General features: G+C 47.2%; 1 protein-coding gene across 3 annotated transcripts in view; it reads right to left on the bottom strand.

Moving 5' to 3' along the window:
* Positions 1-21,937, bottom strand: part of SMOX (spermine oxidase) — a 58,616-nt gene that overhangs the window by 16,436 nt on the left and 20,243 nt on the right. For all 3 annotated transcript variants that reach the window (XM_061351984.1, XM_061351983.1, XM_061351985.1), the window contains exons 2-3: positions 8,068-8,302; positions 2,353-2,579 (exon numbers count right to left, since the gene is read on the bottom strand). In XM_061351984.1, coding sequence (XP_061207968.1) covers positions 2,353-2,579; positions 8,068-8,275 — 435 coding nt within the window. In that variant the 5' untranslated portion in view covers positions 8,276-8,302. The remainder of the gene's footprint in view (positions 1-2,352; positions 2,580-8,067; positions 8,303-21,937) is intronic.

Here is a 21,937-nt window from a genome sequence, read left to right as displayed (position 1 = left end):
GCACATGCAACTTGGTGGTGTTCCATTTACATAAGTAATGCTGCCCACTGCAGTATTTTCACTTACTCCTTCTCTCCTCTTTACTCTCAGTTGCAGTTCATCTTGCTCCATACAGCCTGGAGAAGAGAAGGCTGTGTGGAGACCTCAGAGCAGCCTTCCAGTAACTGAAGGGAGGCTATACGGATGCTGGGGAGGGACTCTTCATTAGGGACTGTAGTGACAGGACAAGGGGTAACGGGTTAAAAGTGAAACAGGGGATGTTTAGGTTGGATATAAGGAAGAAGTTCTTTACTGTGAGGGTGCTGAGGCACTGGAATGGGTTGCCCAGGGAGGTTGTGAATGCTCCATCTCAGGTGTCCCTGCCCATGGCAGGAGGGTTGGAACTGGATGATCTTAAGGTCCATTCCAACCCTAACTATTCTATGATTCTATATCTCCCTGGCTTTATCTGGTTCTGTCTTCAATCAGATGTTCAGATGAATTCTCTCCACCTTTGTCCAAGACGAATTCCCTCCCTGCCATGGGTTGCTAAATTCCTTCTATAATGAGGTTTCTTCAAAATTCCTATAAGCCTTCTCCCAAAGCGGAATGATTTTGTGCCATTCCATCACAGACTGCAGTTCAGAGACCCTGGACAGCATCAAAAGTCTTTTCAAACAAACAAAAAAAGCCATTTCTGCTCCCTATTCAATTCTTGGTAACCCTTTACAGGCTACAGTGACATTTTGGTGGCTTTCCAAATGCTCATAGGCATATTTTTAAACATAAAGTATGCAAGAGTAACCTGAATCTAGGGTGTGCTTAGCCAAGCATTAGATATTGGTGAAGTTCCAACCCTAACTATTCTGTGATTCTATGATTCTAAGTTCACACTCTGATGAAAATCTAAAGGTTTTAGGCATGACTACAGCATGATGAAAAATTCCAGTGTTTTGCTCTATTTTATACCAGCTTTAGAACCAAACAACATTATAACCAACTGAGAGATCACATTACCTGGAGGACTAAACATTCTGCATTGACCCCCTACAGGTACTTCATAAGTGACATGAATAAAAGGTAGGAAACAGTCATCATGGAATTATGGCATGGTTTGGGTTGGAAGGGACCTCAAAGCCCATCCAGCTCCAACCCCTGCCACGGGCAGGGACCCCTTCCACTGGAGCAGCTTGCTCCAAGCCCCTGTGTCCAACCTGGCCTTGAACACTGCCAGGGATGGGGCAGCCACAGCTTCTCTGGGCACCCTGTGCCAGCGCCTCAGCACCCTCACAGGGAAGAGCTTCTGCATAAGAGCTCAGCTCAGTCTCCCCTCGGGCAGGTTCAAGCCATTCCCCTTGGCCTGTCCCTACAGGCCCTTGTCCAAAGCCCCTCTCCAGGTTTGCAGCCCCTTTAGGCACTGGGAGCTACTCTAAGGTTAATTGTAATTAACTTTGGCAAGCCTGTTTCCACCACTCCACTAAAGCCAAATCTTCCTAGTGGAAGCAGAGAGAACTAATACCAGCCTTTCACATGTGTTTAACACTCAAATCAGTAAGAAACCCCATGTTCCCTCTGAAAGAACTACCAGCATGACAGCAGCAGAGCCGAGCTACATGAAAGTAAATTTGGCCCTTTTTGCCTAATATCGGCTCATTGCTTTTTAAGCAGAGGTTAATCTTTCCACCCCCATGCATTTTAATTTCCATCTTGCCAGCTTCTATTTAGTATTTTTAGGTTCTGTGCTTGTATTTGTTTGGTTTTCTTTTTCCATTTGGCTCTTCTGTCACATTCTGAAGCCCTTATCTACACTGAACTGAAGAGGACATCACTGAATGTTGATCAGAAGAAGTTAAAACAACCTTAAACTGAAGCCCACACTGGCCTGAATCTACCAGAAAACATGTTCCTTTCCTTCTGATGCAACTAAACTTGCAGTTCCTCTGACACAGCACTGCCTTTGGCACACTTCACAGCACACTATGGTATTTATAACATCAATAACATGTCAGAGGGCTACAATATTTAGCTGGTTGTTGCTAAGGATTTGCGTTCTACTTTGTTTAGCAAGTTGATCCCTCCTCTGCTCTTCTAATTGAGTAGCAACTTTCTAGAGTAAATGACTGGATCTCCTCAGCAATAGTTGTTGGAAGTGATTAAGCTGATGACAAATGTGGAAAGACTGTTCTTCCTAACAACAGTTAATCCCATATCACAATCACATGGGGTACAGTTAAGCAGATGAGAGCAAACTAAGTGTGGATTAAAGGCATTGCTGGTTTTCTACCTTTGGCCAGTACCTGGAACATTGTAACTCTCAAGGATTCCTACTGTTTCAGGTGAATCTACAACCTGACAAAGCAGTTGAACACCAACCTCGTTGTATAAATCACTGAATTCTTCAACCACATCTTTCGGGATCCTTTGCCCGTTGTTGGTAAGGTGATAAGCCACCCCATTCTTGGAGTAAAGACTGATCCGGCCAACACTCCTCTCGCCATCAGTGGTCTCTTCAAGTAAACCATTGTCTTCTGCTAGATGATAGACTGGGTTTCCATGTGAACCATGAATCCACGTAGCTCCCAGTTCAAAAGTGGCGTGCCCTGCAGGAGAGTAAAGCAAGCAAAGCAGTTAGTGAAGCCCAGCTGCCTGAAAGATGGTTACACTCAACCCTGGATGTACCAGTGCAATAGCAGATCGATTGCCCAAGGACAACACAAGTTTGAACGTCATTTGAGTGAGCTTCCTCTGTTAGACACGTCTAACACATGAAGTGTTCTTCACACCTTTCCTTCAGGATACATGTCCAGGTAGTGCTAGAAGGATGGGATGTTTTCAATAAAGATACATCACAGTGACACATCTCTGATACTTAAGGCAGAATCCAGAATCTCCTACTTCCCAGTGCTTAGCGTGGTCATTGCTAACTGCTTTATCCTTGCTACTTGGCCTTTCTAAATCATCTTCTCCAAACCTGCACTTAAGAACATGATCAGACAGCAGAGGATTAACTGATCATGTTGCAGCACAAGCCCTGTACTAATGGGAAGGAAAAGAAACCTCACTGCACTGCTGCAAAAAGGACATACAAGAATATTTACATAAATACTACAGTTGTAGGGAAAAGAACAGAGTACCTAAAGACTTCAAACACTATTCAAGAGGAGGGGATGGATACCAGGACACAGGAAGAAAAGCATCTACAGCAGGGAGATGTAGGAAAATTTGGGTTGTGCATCATGGCCTGCACACTGACCTTTGTCCTGTGATTAAAAATGGATGTAATTTACAAGTATACCTCAGATTAACGTCAATGCAAAAATGCATTTCCATTCCCCATATGAGGAAATAGGTTCTATTTTATTATTTACACCTTTGAAAATTTAAATCAGGTTCTTTGGAAAGATGCACTGTCAGGATGAACACCAAAGGCATTTAGCTTTCATCACCTACACTCTCTGCCTGCAAAACACAGGCAGTTTGGTCAGCCCCACTCTCTCCCTTTGGGCAAGTAAGGATAGGACAAGGGGCACAGCTTTATCCTGCCCAAAGAGGGGAGATTGAGATGAGCTCTTAGGCAGAAGCTCTTCCCTGTGAGGGTGCTGAGGCGCTGGCACAGGGTGCCCAGAGAAGCTGTGGCTGCCCCATCCCTGGCAGTGCTCAAGGCCAGGTTGTACAGGGAGATGCTCAGGAGCACAAAGGAGGTGCTAAAACTAAGCCTGGGTCATGTCCTCCACCTATAGTTTCCATCCACAGTTTTCATCATCCAAAGCTGATTTCAAGTCTACCAAAGCTGAGCTCTCCCAGCATCCCAGCCAGCACCACACTGTGCCGCTCACTGCCCAGGTATGTGAATCCCTGATTATAGTTAATAGGATCCTGCTTGATGAAGAAAGGATCATGCAGTTACCAGTCATCACATACTGCTTAACATGTAAATACATGCTCAAGCAGAACGACACTGCAGCACTCTGCTGTAATGCAGTCAAGTAATGGATGAGAGCTCCAGGATATGCTGCTCTGAGACACTGCCTCCAAGGGAAGTTCAATGTGTCTTGTTTTTCAAGCACACAACCACCTCCCCATTAAGGAACACACTCATTTCCCTTCAAATTATGCATTATAGGTCAGGGGAGCACAAGAATTCTACGTGTCCCTAAAACAAGGCATGTGCTTCAGAGCAAACAGCATTGAGTGTGTGCATTTAAGGTACCACAAACTCCACTACACTCCCACTGCACCCAGCCCAGTGGAAACAACTGCTGTACCCTGGCAGCCAAAGGTACAGAGCTCATAAATACTGCATTTGGCAGCCACTTGTTAATGCAATCCTCCTGTGAGTCCTCACATGCCAGATCAGCAGCAGCAATACTGCTTTATGTCAACTTGCTCTCCTTCTCTATCTATGGGGCACCTGAGCTTTGGAAGTAAGAAATCTTCCTCTCACTGTCTTGGTGCTTGGTAACAACCATGCTGAGTTCCAAGTTCTCCTGTTTTCAGTGTGGAATATAAGCAAATAGCAATAAATTAGGACTAGTCATTCTTAGCTGTGAGACTTAGAAGCTCACTATCATTGCTAGCAAGCAGATAAGCCACTTGTACCTGGTGTAAGTTACACGCTGAATTATTGAAGTGTAAAACTAAATAACACCTTTTAAAATAGAGATAACTAATTTACTTTCAGGGCCTTAAAAGGCTTTGGTCTCAATGCAAATCTACTTCTAATGAATCCTTCAATACAACAAGGAATGGAAAAAGCCCTGCTTCCTGTTAATCCTCACTGAGATACAAACAGCAGTCAAAGCAGGCCTATGCACAACAATATACCATGCCAGCAGTTTTCCAAAGGAACACAGAGATTGTGTGTCAGGACTTGGGAATTTTCCCATTTCACTTTGCAGCCCTGACTAACCCTTGAACATCCTGTCATGAAATATCATGGATACAGGTGTTTTAGCTCATGCACAAGAAACACACTTAGAACCCACAAACACACGAACCCTCTGGCTCACCTGAGCTAGAAATGATGAAGCAAACCTCTGAAAATCCAAACTATTCCCTGTGCTGAGTGGATCCAGTTGGAACTGAAGGAGCTTTAAGGTCCTTTCCAACCTAAACCACCCTGTGATTCTGAGTCTTGTAACTAATAGGGTTTGCACCAGGGCTCTGCACCCCTAAACCAGTGCTGCCACAACTGGGCTGGTAGCACAAGGAGATGCTCTGTGCAGCTGAGGGGAACTCCTGTTCCCTGCAAGACATAGCATGGCTCAGTGAGAGTGAAAAAGCCAAGATGCAACCCTGAGAAGGTGCTACCATAGCTCTGGTTGAAGATTTAAGTCAGTTCTTTAGTCAAATGTGCAGACAGGGGAATGGCCAGAAAGGTTTAACATTTAAATGTTTAATGTTTAAGTTTAATCTTTGGGGGTTGGAACTGGATGATCCTGAGGTCCTTTCCAACCCTAACTGTTCTATGATTCTGAATGACATTTAGACAGGCTGGGTTTGTTCAGCCCGGATAAGAGAAGGGTCATGGAGACCTTGTCACCATGCTCCAGTATTTAAAGGGTGGCTACAAAGAAAATGGAGAATCCCTTTCTACAAGGAGTCCCATGGAAAGGACAAGGGGTTATTGATACAAGTTACTGCTGGGGAGATTCCAACTGGACACAGGAGGAAAGTGTTTCCTAATGAGAACAATCAGCCATTGGAATATTCTTCCCAGGGAAGTGGTGACTCCCCAACATTGGACACTGTTAAGACTGGGCTGCACAGGGTGCTGGGACATCTAAGTCTAGGTCACGCCTTGCCTAGAAAGGTTGGATTGGACGATCCTTGAGGTCTCTTCCAACCTGGGACTCTAGTATCCCAGAGAAGCAGATCAAAACGGTTCTATGTTGAAGACCTGGAAGAACCACTTCTATAAAAAGGATTTTGTAAGCTTTAGTGAGAAATGAGCAGGTAGCACAGAACACAGCACAGGACCGTGCTGCCCTTTTTGCCCTTACACCAGGGAACAAGGAAGTTCTGAGCCTGTGCTGCTTGTGTAGATCACCAGCCAGAGCTTCAAGACTGTTTAACTAAAGGACACGTGAAGCTGTGAAGCACACAAGGGGCCAGAACACAGACCTACCCTGAGAGAGAACTGCAGTCCATACCCACAGTGTAACTGGCAGTTTGTAGAGGATGTATTCTGCTCTTGTGAGACCTCACCTGGAGCACTGTGTACAGTTCTGGTGTCCTCAACATAAAAAGGACATGGAACTGTTGGAACAAGTCCAGAGGAGGCCACAAGGATGATCAGGGGCTGGAGCACCTCCTGTATGAAGATCGGCTGAGAAAGTTGGGGCTGTTCAGCCTGGAGAAGCTGCATGGAGACCTCAGAGCAGCCTTCCAGTATCTGAAGGGGGCCTATAGGGATGCTGAGGATGGACTCTTCATTAGGGACTGTAGTGATAGGACAAGGGGTAAGGGGTTAAAACTTAAACAGGGGAAGTTTAGATTGGATATAAGGAGGAAATTCTTTCCTGTTAGGGTAGTGAGGCACTGGAATGGGTTGTCCAGGGAGGTTGTGAATGCTCCATCCCTGGCAGTGTTCAAGGCCAGGCTGGACGAGGCCTTGGGTGATATGGTTTAGTGTGAGGTGTCCCTGCCCATGGCAGGAGGGTTGGAACTTGATGATCTTAAGGTCCTTTCCAACCCTAACTATTCTATGATTCTATGATTCTATAAGACAGATGGGAAAGACATTAAAAGATCAAGACTTTGGATTCCAGTCCTTTGCTCTGCAAATCGCATCTACAAACTGCCATAACTCCACCAGGCTGCTCTTGCCTCATGCTAGTTCAGAAACAGGAGGTATATTCCCAGCAAAGACATGAGTTACACGTGAGGCTGTGCAAAGATGAGAGAATTGGTCTCAATACCCCTACAACAACACTATTTCCACAGATGCACTCACAACACCATTTATTCCTCCCTCAAGATTCCCGGTCTTTAACACTTCCCTCCTCCTGCAGACACGATCCAGGATATTTTTAATCCAGTGTATTGTGAGTAAAGGACACACTTCCCATTCCAATCTCCATGCCAAGTCTCGGCAGCATGGAAAGTGCCCTATCCAAACCCTGGAGATTAGATTTGTCCGACTGCCTTCCTATTCACTTCCCTTCTGCAAGTTCATAGGACACTGCTGTTTATTACTGAGTAAAACAGGGTCAGTGATGCAAGCACCTACACATAAATAGAAAGGAGGGCAGCAAGAGGCCAGAGTTAACAACACAGAGAGTGGGATCAGAAACAGAAGTAGGTAATTGAAATCAGGAAGGCAACTCAGTACAAGTGAAGAGCTTTTTGCCTCCTGCAGAGAAGAGACAGGCAATGCCCTTCTAGATAGCAGGGAAAGTCTCCTTGAGTACAACTTTTGTCCCAGTAGTTTTACATTTAGAGATTTGACAAACCCAACTGATACTGGATTAAAATATCCAGTGTCTGCACCTTTATTACATGCCCAGAGAGGAAGCTCCAGAGGTAGGAAAGCTGCAAATCAGGATGAAAGGGTACATTGAAGAGGTTTTTCCAGCAGCCTGATTCACAGTGGGTGGTGCCCTACACACTAAATTAGTCCTAGGGAAATGAATGGGGCTATTTGTGAAACAGAATAGCCTGAAGCTTGTCCCTGTGGAAGTGATAGAAGTCAGAGAACCAGCCCTTCACCAGCCAGATTCACTGATGGCTCTTCATCAAGTCAAGCTCAAAACCATTGGTGGAAACTGTCTCAATACAGTTAATCACAGATCTGTTAAACGGAGCACTCCCTGTACCACTGATAAGTCACTGACAGCTTTATTTCATAGGGTTTGGAGCAGCCCTCCCTCCAAAGAGATACACAAACTGAAGGGATGCACAAACCTCCAAAGAGATGCACAGCCCAGGTTCACCACCGACCTCCAAAAGCACCAACATCCCACCTCCACCAACCTTCTTCCAGCTGGAAAAGCACACTCCTAAAGTGACATTAACCTCATGACAGCACTAAACCCTGTGAGCAGAGCAAAGCAAACCCCCCCAGGGCTCCCCAAAGGCTGCTCTTACCAAGTTTCACACTCTGCACGCGGCCTCCGATGCGGTCAGTCGCCTCAAGGACAGTTACATCCGTGAAGCCGCTTTCCAGGAGCGCTTTGGCTGCTGAGAGGCCTGCAAGCCCAGCACCAATGATCACTATTCGAGGCTGTCGCTTTCTCCGTAGGCCACTACTGAGAGGATCATCCGTGCTGTCTGCAGATATGTCACAACTTTGCATGCCGTCCAAGCTCTCTTTCTAAGGAACCTGAAGGGGAAGAAGCAAACAAGGGCTTTGTTCAGGGCAAAAACTTCTCCTCTGCAGTTCAAAATCAAAGAAGTGGAGCAGAAAAGAAAGGAAACGTGTGAATTAAACCCAGCTGTCAAAGTGGGATGCATAAGGATAACTGAGGTCAAATAGGGATGCAACAACATTTTAGACTGGAGCAACAGCACTGGAGACTCCAGACATCTCCACCCTCTTGTACCATGTAGACTATTTGAGGAGAAGTCAAAGGATTTTCTACCTCCCATCTCTTTATATAACCTCCAAAAGTGGCAATTTTGTGGTAAAGACAAAGACAAAGCAAACCACGTGCCCAGTGCTCACAAGTCCCACAACACAGAGATGAAGCTTCACATTGCCTCTGTGGCAACCACAAAGCATAAGCTGCAGATCAGATAACTAGGGGACTAAGTAAAGAGGATTTAGCTCAAAGCATGGAGATCAGAGATCAAACCAGCCATTATAGAAATGGTACAGATAGAAATGTTTCAACTGATGAAAGCCAACAAGAGCCAGCTCAAAAACTCAGCCACGGGAGGTAACCCCTGTCCTGCCACATCAGGATCAGCCTCAGTCTTTGATGAAAAGTGCTTCAAACCCATACCAGCCCTCCCTATTCCAATTCCATGTCCCCCTACCCAATGTGTCCAACTGCTATTCCAAGCAGTATCCTATTGTTCATGTACATCCTTAGCTCTCAGGTCCCATCGCATCATTTAAGGTCATGGCCTGAGCCCATGGTTAAGGTTAAACCTTCATCAGGGACCAGCACTGTAGGAAGTCTTTATATAGAGAATCACAAAATCAACCAGGTTGGAAGAGACCTCTAGGATCATCAAGTCCAACCATTCCCAGCTCTGCCAAGGCCACCACTGACCCATGGCACTGAGGCCTCGTCTCCACGCTGTGTGAACACTTGCAGGGCCGGTGCCTGCAGCCCTGCCCTGGGCAGCCTGTTCCAATGCCTGAGCACCCTCTGGGGCAGGAATTGTTCCTCAGCTCCATCTAAACCTGCCCTGGTGCAGCTTGAGGCCGGTTCCTCTTGTCCCATCCCTTGTTCCTTGGGAGCAGAGCCCAGCCCCTCCTGGCTCCATCCTCCTGTCAGGCAGTTGGAGGCAGCCATCAGGTCCCCCCTGAGCCTTCTCTTCTCCAGACTGAACCCCCCAGGTCCCTCAGCCCTTCCCCATCACACTTGGGCTCCAGGCCCTGCACCAGCTCCGCTGCCCTTCTCTGGCTCCGCTCCAGCCCCTCAATGTCTCTCTTGCAGTGATGGGCCCTGTAACTAACTCTGCTCTTGCCAGCACAGTTCCAACTGCCACTGAATAACACAAGTGACACTGAGCCAGCTCTGGCTGCAGTTGAGATATAAACTTCTACCTGCAATTGCATCAGTCATCTCACTGTTTTCATCTCCTGACCAACACATCTCAGCTAGCAGATCCTTGTCATAGGGAGCCAGACATTAGCGTTTGGAGAGTTATTTCCAAGCTCAAGTCAAACACGTCAAGCATCTGACACTTTCTAGTCCATGGGGAAAGAGTCACAACTCTTATCAGCTTGACAAGCAGAAAAGCTGTGAGCAGCCAAACCCAGGCACTGGTCTTCTGAGCAGCTGGATTTAAAAGCAATACAACAAGAGGTAGGAGTGAATGATTTCCTCCCTGTTCCAAAAGAAATAGTAAAGATCTGGAGCAGGCAGAGAGGTGGAGGATGCAAAGCTTCCTCCCTATAGCAAGCTGGTCAAGTTTCCAGCTGGAGACAACTCAAGACTTGCCTCTACCTGGCTTTGATGCTGATTCATTCCTATTATGGACTTTGCTTGAGCCCTGTCCATCACTGGTCCTTTACCTCCCCTTTCCAAGCTTGTCCATTTATTGTCTGTTAATCTAACAAGTTAAGAAATGATTTTTCTCTGGGTTCAGATCTTTAATACGAGCCCCAAATATTGGGATCTTGCTATTCGGTGCTTCAGGGAAGTCCACACCAGGATATGAAGGGTAAAGCAGCACAGTTATTAACTGGTACCTAGGAAATGCCACATTAAGTCCTACTGAAGAGCCTGGGGTTGGTCCAAAGATGAATGACCCTCTTCTGGCAGTACCAGCTTCCAGCAGTAAGGGATCCAATATGGATGCTGTAAGGTAGTACTAATGTCTGGACCTATGAGCCTAAGCAGCCCATGGACTTCTCCCCCATACATTTGCCGACTCCTTTCTGAATCCCCCTGTACTTTTGGCCTTCACAACCATTTTTGGTGAGAAGCTCCACAGTCTGTTACCCTAATGCAAACATTAATGTTCTTTTGGTGGTTTCAACACTGCTATGTGATGAAAATTGAGGATATCCCCCAAAACTATGGCAGAAGAAACACTGAATACTCATTCCCTGTTCATATTCTCTGTGGTGCTAAGGACTTTCATATATGATCCTAGTCATCTCTGTTTCAGGAAGAAATAAATCTTAACCTGGTTAGTCCTTTGTGAGCCATTACAAACCCACAGCTGAAATGGCTCTTACAATCATAGCATGGTTAGGGTTAGAAATGACCTTCAGATCATCTAGTTCATCTCTTCAGGACTTATTACAACCCACAGACATTCTATAGCACTCCCCACTTCTCAGCCAGTCTCCAGGAAACACATTGATCCATGTATTTTAATTGTCACGATAAAGAAACATCTTTTCTGCCATCTATATCCTATAGAATGGAATTGGTTTAGCTCAGCTCCTTAAGCAAAGCTTTCCAAATCCTGGCTTCAGCGAGCTTGTGTGAATTCTTCACATGAAAGCTTCAGTTTCTTGTCCTCCCCTCCTGTTTCAGTGTTTTAATACTGGATTAGGTGGCTCATCCAGACAGATGAGACAATGCCAGGGTATTCTGTGTGTACAGAATCCTGGTTTAGAAACCACCCTTCATTAGCCAACAACCTGCACTGTACAATCAGCAGGGGAAGGCAATTAAAACTGAGCAAGAGCTTTCCAACCAGGATCCATGCTCCATGTGGAAAGAACAGATGAGATAACTATACGAATCCCCACTACACTTGATTTCAGTATCAATTATACACCCTGTTAGGCTTGTAAGACAAGCACATAAAACACATTAGATGCAATGCTCTGCCTTAATACTTGCCAAGCCACCAGCCAGGGTCTAAGCCAGTATTACCGGGTCCTCTAACACACACCCAGTTTGGCTTTTGACTTTTTGATTGCCAAAAAAGGGTTGCTTCTTCTTTTTTGAAAGACTGTGTGAGTTGTTCCACAGTGAATCTCCCTGAGGCTGTGATTCGACTTTAGGTCCAAGAGCTAAATCACAGCAGTGCTAAAAGTACAACTTCCCTCCCCTTTGTCTTGCTTACAACTTTCATGTGAGACAACTGACAGGCACTGGTGGTCAAAGCCAGGCTGGACAGAGCCTTGGGTGCCATGGTTTAGTGTGAGGTGTCCCTACCCATGGCAGGGGGGTTGGAACTGGGTGGGTCGGAGCAATCCCAGGCACAGCTACAGGCTGGGCAGAGAAGAGATTCAGAGCAGCCCAAGGAGAAGGACTTGGGGGTGCTGGGCGATGAGAAAATGAACATGAGCCGGCTTCAGTGTGCACTTGCAGCCCAGAAAGCAACCGTATCCTGGGCTGCATCAAAAGGAGTGTGACCAGCAGGGCAAAGGAGGTGATCCTGCCCCTTTACACTGCTCTTGTGAGACCTCACTTGCAGTACTGTGTACAGTTCTGATGACCTCAACATAAAAAGGACATGGATCTGTTGGAACAAGTCCAGAGGAGGCCACGAGAATGATCAGGGGACTGGAGCACCTCCCTCCCGAGGTTGAGAGGGGCTGAGAGAGTTGGGGCTGTTCAGCCTGGAGAAGAGAAGGCTGCGTGGAGACCTCAGAGCAGCCTTCCAGTATCTGAAGGGGGCCTATAGGGATGCTGGGGAGGCACTCTTCATTAGGGACTGCAGTGATAGGACAAGGGGTAACGAGTTCAAACGTAAACAGGGGAAGTTTAGATTGGATATAAGGAAGAAGCTCTTTTCTGTTAGGGTGGTGAGGCACTGGAATGGGTTGCCCAGGGAGGTTGTGAATGCTCCATCCTTGGTGGTGTTCAAGGCCAGGTTGGACAGAGCCTTGGGTGCCATGGTTTAGTGTGAGGTGTCCCTGCCCATGGCAGGGGGGTTGGAACTTGATGATCTTAAGGTCCTTTCCAACCCTAACTATTCTACGATTCTGTGGTTACCCACAAGAAAGATATACCCAAATACATGTTCTTTCTGTCTTAAAAATATAGCTTTGAGCCTCTTACCTCTTGTGCATCAGTGTCTCATTATATTTTAATCACTTCTTCCAGATCTGCTCCCTTTTCTCCGTCTTTATCACCACCCTGCCCTTGACTGCTCTTCATTCATCCCTTCTCACTACTCTTCATTCCCTTGATTCAAAAAATACCTCTAAAAAGTCCTTCAAAACCACCTTGCCCAAAAAAAACCCTGAGCATAACAGGTTTCCAACAGACAAATCTTTGCAGAGATATATTTTCTATGATGGGCATCATTCTACCAACCCAGAATCATGGGTTTCCATTCCTGGCATTTGTACTCTTCAATCCTATGAGTTCCCCATCCCTTCCTCTCTGCTGATTTTAGTTATGCTCCAAAGGATATGGCTCTTTTCATCAGCATCTGTGAACAGGACTTAACCCCAGCACTACCTTGGCAATAACTGAGAAATGATGTTGAATAGACTCTTGTGTTTCAACCTATTAATAGAGATATATTCTGCACATATTCCTTTATATAGAGTGCCTTTACTTATGTCAGTGGCAACCTAGAAACAGCATGAATGCAAGTGCTACCCTACCCTTCCCTACCTTTAATCCAGCAGAAACAGTAATAAAGCTCGTCCACTTCATGGTATTTTCCTCTCATTTTGTCAACAAAGCCTTGCAGGGCACAAGGAAGAAGCCAGAGAATTAAGGCAGCTCACAGCTCCTCTCTGCATTACAATACTCTCAGACCAGGCTATTCTTTGAGGACCTTAAGGAAAAGGTCACCAAGGCTCCAGCAACTTAAAAATACAAAACCAAAATAAACAAGACCATTTCTCAAGGAAATCTGCTATTCTTAGCTCAACCACTCTTGTAGTACTATCCTTTGTGATGACACAAAGACTTAGAGAAGGCAACATACTGAAAACAATGCTTGCCTGGGTAAAGGCTTGTCTAGTTTGATTGGGGTTTGCCTGGAGTTTTTTCCACCAGGCCTGGCATGTCTTACAAAAAAGCATCCTTCCTCACCCCTTGGGCTTCATATCACACTCTGGATTACCTTATAGCCAGAAGCCATGGCTGTGAGTTCCCACTATTCAACAGACCACAACCATGGTCATGTCTGATGTGACCCACCTTCACCCCAATTCATCACAGAATCACAGACTGGTTTGGGTTGGAAGGGACTATCCAGTTCCACCCCTCTGGCAATGGTCATCCCTTCAGGGTAATCTCTCAGACAGGCTGAGAGAGCTGGGCTGGGGCAGCCTGGAGAAGAGAAGGCTCCTGAAGGGGAGACCTTAGAGCAGCTCCAGTGCCTAAAGGGGCTGCAGGAAAGCTGGGGAGGGGCTTGGGACAAGGGCCTGTAGGGACAGGATAAGGGGAATGGTTTGAACCTGCCCGAGGGGAGACTGAGCTGAGCTCTGAGGCAGAAGCTCTTCCCTGTGAGGGTGCTGAGGCGCTGGCACAGGGTGCCCAGAGAAGCTGTGGCTGCCCCATCCCTGGCAGTGTTCAAGGCCAGGTTGGACACAGGGGCTTGGAGCAAGCTGCTCCAGTGGAAGGGGTCCCTGCCTGTGGCAGGGGTTGGAGCTGGAGGAGCTTTAATCTCCCAACACAAACCAGCCTATGATTCCCATGCCTTCATTCATGCTGTGCAGTGGTATCAAAGCAACCAGCTTCATTCCTTGCAGATGAAACTAAACTAGAAGATGCACTCCAGGACAACCAAAACGCATGCCGTCCAGTAAGGAGTATTCATTATGGGACCAGAACACAGCAAGTCCAACTTGGAGGCTCCAGGGACTCACAATTGCAGTCTGGGAACCTCAGAACTCTTTCACTTGACATATCACCTCATAATAGCATGACATACTGATCTAGAAAAGGCTTTTTACACCCAAAATGAGGTTGAGGCTGAGATAAGGTTGAGGTTTGTAACCTTATCTAGGTGTTCCTGCTGCAGCAGGGGGATTGGACTAGATGATCTTCTGAGGTCCCTTCCAATCTCTAGCATACTGTGATACTGTGAGACGAGCTGCACCTCCAGAAGAGGCTGTATTTCCACATGCTCTTCTGAGTCTCCTGTACAAGATCCCAGTTTTCTTTCCTAACCACACTGTTTGCCTGAATGCTTTAGTCCTTGTGCAGAGTGCTGAGTTGACATTCTTCACATCAACAGCCAGCCTGGAGGGTAAGAAATGCATCAACACAATCACCCTGCTGACCACACAGACCAAGCAGCTCCAGCATGAACCAGCCAGAAGTCACCAGGATCACTTTATTCCCTCTAGGTTTTCAATTGATAGGGATTACTCACCACCCTTAACCAGAAACCTAAACAATACTGTGCGTGCTTGAAAGGAACTGAGGCAAAAAGAAGCCTTAATTTCAGCTGAAAGACTAAATGGAAGCACAAGAAATAAACACACTACTCTCTTATAATTGTTTTAAGAGTGCTATTCAAGATACTATCAACACATGAAGGGGCACTGCACACACATGTGTTTATAACGCAGGTTTGGCATCACAGCCTCTGAGTGTTTGCAAACAGGGAGTCCTTGACACCAAAGATTAATTCAGTCTAAGCAGAGACAAAGGGAGATTGAGCAACCAAGGGCAGAAGCTGGAAGAATTCAGAGCAGAAATGTCTATTTTTAACAGTGGCACCAACCAGCTGTTGAAATGCTTCTCACTACGCACAGAGAGGATGCTGCTTGAAGCCTTTAAATCAGGATCCAATCTCTCATGGACATTTATGAGTCCCCAGGAGACTGGGCTGTGGTGGTGGGAATGCTCCTGACTATCTGATGGACATGGGCAGATTTTCACAATAGGACTTTGTGGCCTTTGCACCTACCATGATGCAGATCTGCCTGTGAGCACACGTGGTATTATCATAGTGTCTCAAGTCTCTACACAGTGCTCTAGGGATGGAGCACAATAGATGTAATTATATCTGAGACTTGGGGGTGTTGGTCAATGAGAAGCTCCCCATGACCTGGCTTCAGTGAGCGCTTGAGCCCAGAACCCCCCCATGTGCTGGGGGCACCCCCAGAGAGTGAGCAGCAGCTCAGGGAGGGGATCCTGCCCCTCTGCTGTGCTCTGGGGAGACCCCCCCTGCAGCCCTGATCCAGCTCTGGGGCAGCAGCACAAGAGGGACGTGGAGCTGTTGGAGCGAGGCCAGAGGAGGCCATGGAGATGCTGCGAGGGCTGGAGCAGCTCTGCTCTGGAGCCAGGCTGAGAGAGCTGGGCTGGGGCAGCCTGGAGAAGAGAAGGCTCCTGAAGGGGAGACCTTAGAGCAGCTCCAGTGCCTAAAGGGGCTGCAGGAAAGCTGGAGAGGGGCTTGGGACAAGGGCCTGTAAGGGCAGGCCAAGGGGAATGGCTGGAACCTGCCCGAGAGGGGAGACTGAGCTGAGCTCTTAGGCAGAAGCTCTTCCCTGTGAGGTGCTGAGGCGCTGGCACAGGGTGCCCAGAGAGGCTGTGGCTGCCCCATCCCTGGCAGAGCTCAAGGCCAGGTTGGACACAGGGGCTTGGAGCAAGCTGCTCCAGTGGAAGGGGTCCCTGCCCGTGGCAGGGGTTGGAGCTGGAGGAGGTTTAAGCTACCTTCCAACATAAACCACTCTGGGATTCTCTTATTTCATCCACTGCATACAGCAGATGAAAGCACTGTCAGTAGAACCCATATGCAAAAGCTCCACACCAGAAAGGCAATTTACTTAGCAGATGTAAAGACACTCCAGTGCTCAGGTCATTACCTCATTACTCAGTCTGGCACTACTTGTACTAGTGCACAGCTGCAATGAGTAACCTTTAGCTGAGCAACTGCAGCAACAACAGTTTCAATCATCATCTCTAATGCACTTTTCTTCTTCAGCTGAGGAGGATTATTTGAGCTGGAGCAATTTTACCTCCTTTAACACCTTTGCTGGCTTCAGACTCGGGCTGTCCACTGAGCACAGGGCAGAGCAGATCCTATCTCTGAGTAGATACAGAAGTGAAGAGGAAGGGGATGTCTGTCACCAGTGCCTCCGAGTGCTGTGCTTCTCTCCAGCTCCTGGCACAACAAACAAGCATTTTGTAACTTCTCCCTCTTTCCCCTTTTCATCAGCCTTCTCGGAAGCAAGCACATTAATTCTTCTTGTTGTTACTTCAAGATGCTCTTTCCAAGCTCTCCAGGGTGTACACATGTCAAATATGTCTCTTTTCATCCTTGTCTACCTCCTTTTTAACCCAGCAGGTCGCACTCCAAAATCCTTTCCAGCATCCCTATTTCCACCAGCACGGGTTAAGCACGGACACCCTTTCCACAGAAGGCAGGAGTGTTACTAATGGAACTAAGTGCTCCACGTCAGTCAGTGAGTGAACCAAACCTGCAGTTATAAAGTGCCTTTGTGCAGTAGCTGTGCAAACACCAGCAAGGTTTATGGCATCAGAAGCAGACACACCTCATTTACTCAGCTACCTGGAAAGCTGCAGGAGCAGGATAATGGTCTGAATCCATCTATGCACATACCAGGGCCCTTCCCAAGCTTATAAATGTGTCAGTGACAGCACACGCACCAGTGAGATCAAGGTTAACCAGTGCTGTGCCTTGTGGGAACTCGCCTTCAGTGGCTGGGATGCCACCTGGAGAGTGGCTTCTCATCCTTATCCTCATGTTTAGGCTTTATCCAACTTTATCCTTTAGTCTGAACAGGTTTGGCAGCTGGATGTGGGAAACCGGAACATGTCACTCAGCCCCACACCAGTCTTGCTGCCCTCTTTTGCAGGCATGGGCAGGCAGCAGGTCTTGGTGGTGGTGACCTGTTCTGACAGCTCACAGACAGCCCCTGAAATTATCTACTCCATCCTGGTTCAAGGAGGGCCATCACCAGCATGGTCTCCATGAATGCAGTGTTTTACAGTACTTAAGTAAGATAGATCCCAAATCCCTGCTTTTCCCATCAGTGTGATGTCATTCCCTTGCTCCTTATCACCTCTTCATGCTTTACCAGAGCCAGGACCCTTACCAACACCGCATGGGGACAGGACAATTCTCCCTGGACCACAAGAGGTTTTGAGTGGGGCATCTCCATCACCTCTGCAGCACCCTCTCTACTGCATCCCACACCACCAGTACAACCCAGTTATCCCATGTGCCACACCTTTGCCCACCAGCCCTGATGACAGAGAGATGACCATGCTCACCTTGCTCATCATGCCCCATTCCTGGCAGAGTTCAAGGCCAGGTTGGAGACAGGGGCTTGGAGCAAGCTGCTCCAGTGGAAGGGGTCAGAACTGGAGGAGCTTTAAGGTCCCTTCCAACCCAAACCAGCCTGTGATGTTTTGCCTTCTTACACCCATATCCCTGCACCACAATGTTTGGTTCACAAGCGATCCATTAACACATCAAGCAGCTCCATAACCCTCCTCCACATTCCCAAGTCATCAAAAACATGCTAACTGGGAAAAAAAAACTCTGTCCTTTTGAATGTTTAGAGGAGATTAAAACAAAAACACAACAAAAAAGGGGGTGCTTTTGATGAGGAAACCACTGCACATTTACGGCAGCGATCCAAGTTGGTTTAATGCCTGCAAACATCCCTCGAGTCAAATGAACTTGTTCAAAGCTGATTCGCACCAAGGGCACTTTTTCAACTGGGTAGTTGTTGACAAGTAGAATATATTCAACAAGCCCCAAGCATCTTGGCACAGAGTATAAAGACTTCCTATTCTGAGTTGGGTCTTTTAAAAGCTAACATACGGGTTGAGCAGGTTGCCTGCCACGGGGCACATCCATACAGTGCTTGGCACTAACAGAACGCAAGGATATCCAAAAAAGAAACCAAAGAACATCATGCCAAGATCACAGGGGATGAATCACCCCATTTCAAACTGATAGAATGCACCATTATGTGGTTTTCAAGTCCTCATCCGAGGGAAGCGAAAATGAATCAAAATAATTGGTTGATTCTCAAGTGTGTTCCTCTACCATGAAAATCATACAGTCATAGAATGGTTTGGGGTGGAAATGACCTCCTAAGGTCATCTAGTCTGAGCTCCCTGCAATGAGCAGGGGAAGTCTCTCCCCATCTTTCTTATAGGCCCCTCTGAAGTACTAAAAGGCCTCACTGGAGGCTTCTCCAGGCTGGTCCAGAGCAGCTCTCTCAGTCTGTCTCCACAGATTCCCTGCATGATTTTTGCATCCCTCCTCTGGACCCTCTTCAACAGGTCCATATCTTCCCCGTACTGAAGCAACAACTTTGTCATCCTGCTGGCATACACCTTGGCCAGTGGGTCAGCATCTTGATTCGCAGTGTAAAATTACAGACTAAGATGATTTCCTTCACCACCAGAAGCTCCCATGGAAGTGCTGGGAGGCAGCCACCATCCCCATGTGATTCCAAGAGGAATGGGCTGAGAATGAAGTCGAAGGCCTTTCACAAACACACAGCAAGGCCACCCTTGGTAAAATCATGGTCAGACTGAGCTTTTGGGACAGTCTTGGAGGCACCAAGTCTCTTCTTTGCCCTTTTTATTCTGGTCACACAAAGCTGGTTAGTTCTGCTGTGGAGACAATGACTTCCCTGGGCCATGCAGTCTGGACTATGGAGCTTCTCCATGCCCATGCAGCTAGTTGAGATCAGACCACTGTCATGCTGTGGTTCATTGTGCCAGAGGCTACAGCATTACACAGGACACAGTTAAAGGGAGTTTCAGAGCAGTGACAAAGAGCAGAGCTTTGGCATGTTCCTTGCACAACAGAGGAGCAAATCCAGTAAATCTGTTGCTCTACACATCCCCCGAAGACAGGGCATGCATATGTTGTAGCATCCCCTTTGATTTGGAAGGTTACAGAGATAGGTAGAAGGGCCCACACGTAGAAGGCATCCCACAATATCTATCTATTCCAACACCCGGGGCAACTTACACTGCCAGAACATTCCTCTACTGCACCAGAAGAAGCTGGAGAGAACAGGGACACCAGGGTGGTGTTCACCCTGCTGCAGAGAATGGGATATTCATACCTTAACCCTGGTGACAGAGATTGTGATCCAGCCAAAAGTACTAACACTTTTGGTTCCCACATTATACTGACCGTCACAGACTTGAGAGTCCAGAGGAGGCCATGGAGATGCTGCGAGGGCTGGAGCAGCTCTGCTCTGGAGCCAGGCTGAGAGAGCTGGGCTGGGGCAGCCTGGAGAAGAGAAGGCTCCTGAAGGGGAGACCTTAGAGCAGCTCCAGTGCTAAAGGGGCTGCAGGAAAGCTGGAGAGGGGCTTGGGACAAGGGCCTGTAGGGACAGGCCAAGGGGAATGGCTTGAACCTGCCCGAGGGGAGACTGAGCTGAGCTCTTAGGCAGAAGCTCTTCCTTCCATTAGCTCAGGCACAGAGCTGTTGCAGACCCAAGCTGGCCTGCTTTCCCCTGGGTCTTTGCAAGCTTTCCAAGCTCTGGTTGCCCCCAGGGTGGGAATCTTCCCCTTATTCCCAGCTCCTCACTCACATTCAGTATTGGGAGATACCTGTCGAGTTTCTCATGAAAGCAAAGCTTTCAGGACTGTAAAAGGAAGGAGATACAGACAGTAAACTATGGGGGAAAAAGAAGAGGTTATGAACTGAAAACACCAGCATAATGGCTAGAACAATGCTGCAAACAAGCTTCCTGCAGAACTTGTGTTCTGATTGCCAAAAAGAGCTGTACCCTGTCCCATCTGCATAACTGGGTGATCTTATCTTCACTACCCTCCTTCTTGCTCCAATTGTTTGGGCAACTTAATGGATAAAAGCAGCTGAATTAAATAGGATCCATGCCCATGTTTGCACAACTCTGAAGACAATCAGGTCTCAGTCAAATAAACACTGGGATCCATATTACATTTGGGAATTCTCTGTGGTTTGGGGTTTTAAATTCACTGCAGCATGCTTTGGGAGCAAAGTTCCAACAGGCATCTTTTCTTCTCCCATCTTCTGGAATAGGAGGGTGAGACAGGGAATGGATCCACATGCAGAGAGGCTCAGTACTGCTTCCAAGGCAATGTGTACATGAGGAGCATTTCAGGACACACCATATGAGACACGCTAGCCCGAAAGCAATTAGTTTTTCCTCACCACTTCTTAGAAGCCAGACCTAACAAACTGCCCTGAAATAGCAGTACCACTCTCTAAATAGCATCAGTTCTCTCTTTGAAAGCAACACCCATACTGAATCTTTGATTTCAAGCCATGCCCGAGCACTTCCCACATCTTCACCATTCAAGCCACAGGGAAAATCCTTAAAGACAACAGAAACATTAAGGGATGAGAAGCACAATTAGAAGAGCTGAACACCACATGGATTTACTCCCACAGTCACTGGGTTGGCTTCAGCCTGGAACAGACCAGACAGGACTCCAGGAAAAGGATATAGCAGAAGTATTAGGTTGCCCAGAGAAGCTGTGGCTGCCCCATCCCTGGCAGTGCTCAAGGCCAGGTTGGACACAGGGGCTTGGAGCAAGCTGCTCCAGTGGAAGGGGTCCCTGCCTGTGGCAGGGGTTGGAGCTGGAGGAGCTTTAAGGTACTATCCAACCCATTCTGTGACTCTTATGATCCATTCTATGTCTCTCCAGGAGGAGCTGTGTTGAGGGGACTTCTCCTGGATCCCTGCTTTCCACATTAAAGGCAAACCACATGCTCCAGCCTTAAGGCAGCAGACACATAACCAGGGCACATTGCAATACACACACCTTTCTCATCCCACTGTCTGCACAAACACCTTACACCTTAGACAAGAGCCCAAGGCAGGGGAATTCAGCTTGGGAAGCATGTCCTTAGATCTCTTTGGAGTCTGGATCATGGTTGGCAGACTGGCTTTCTAAGCCTTTTACCCACCAGAAGCTCTTCTTGAAGGAGACAGATGTTTGCCCCAAGGTGCTTAAGGTACAGTGTTATATATACCTTCTCCTAACTGAGCACTGTCTGCATTCAGGTCATCTACAGAGATACCTAGAGTGTATCAGCAACTGCTACAAACAACATCTTATACAGGGAGACCATGTATAGGATACCCTTACATATATATACATACATATATATATATATATATACACACACACCCATATATACATATGTATAAAAATATAATACCCCTGCTGTAAGGCAATAGAAGCAATTCACTGTGCTGAGTGATCCTCCTCCTCCTCAGTGCTAGGGACACAGAGGCACAGAAAGGAGAACAGAAATAGCTCATGAAAAGAGAAGGGTGGGAGAGGATGGAGATGAAAACACAATGGTGACACCTTCAGCTTTGTTTCTCCCTTGTTGCAACCTTCAAAACAAAGCCCAAGGAGCTTTTGTCTGGAGATTCCAACATAAAACCTCCTCCAGTTGACTTCTTGTGCTT

This window comes from Neopsephotus bourkii, unplaced genomic scaffold, assembly GCF_033783945.1.
Source record: "Neopsephotus bourkii isolate Nb327-2 ecotype Australia unplaced genomic scaffold, CSIRO-AGI_Nbou_v1 NB_616, whole genome shotgun sequence".
NCBI classification, from domain to species: domain Eukaryota; kingdom Metazoa; phylum Chordata; class Aves; order Psittaciformes; family Psittacidae; genus Neopsephotus; species Neopsephotus bourkii.
This window is presented reverse-complemented; position numbering and strand designations above follow the sequence as displayed.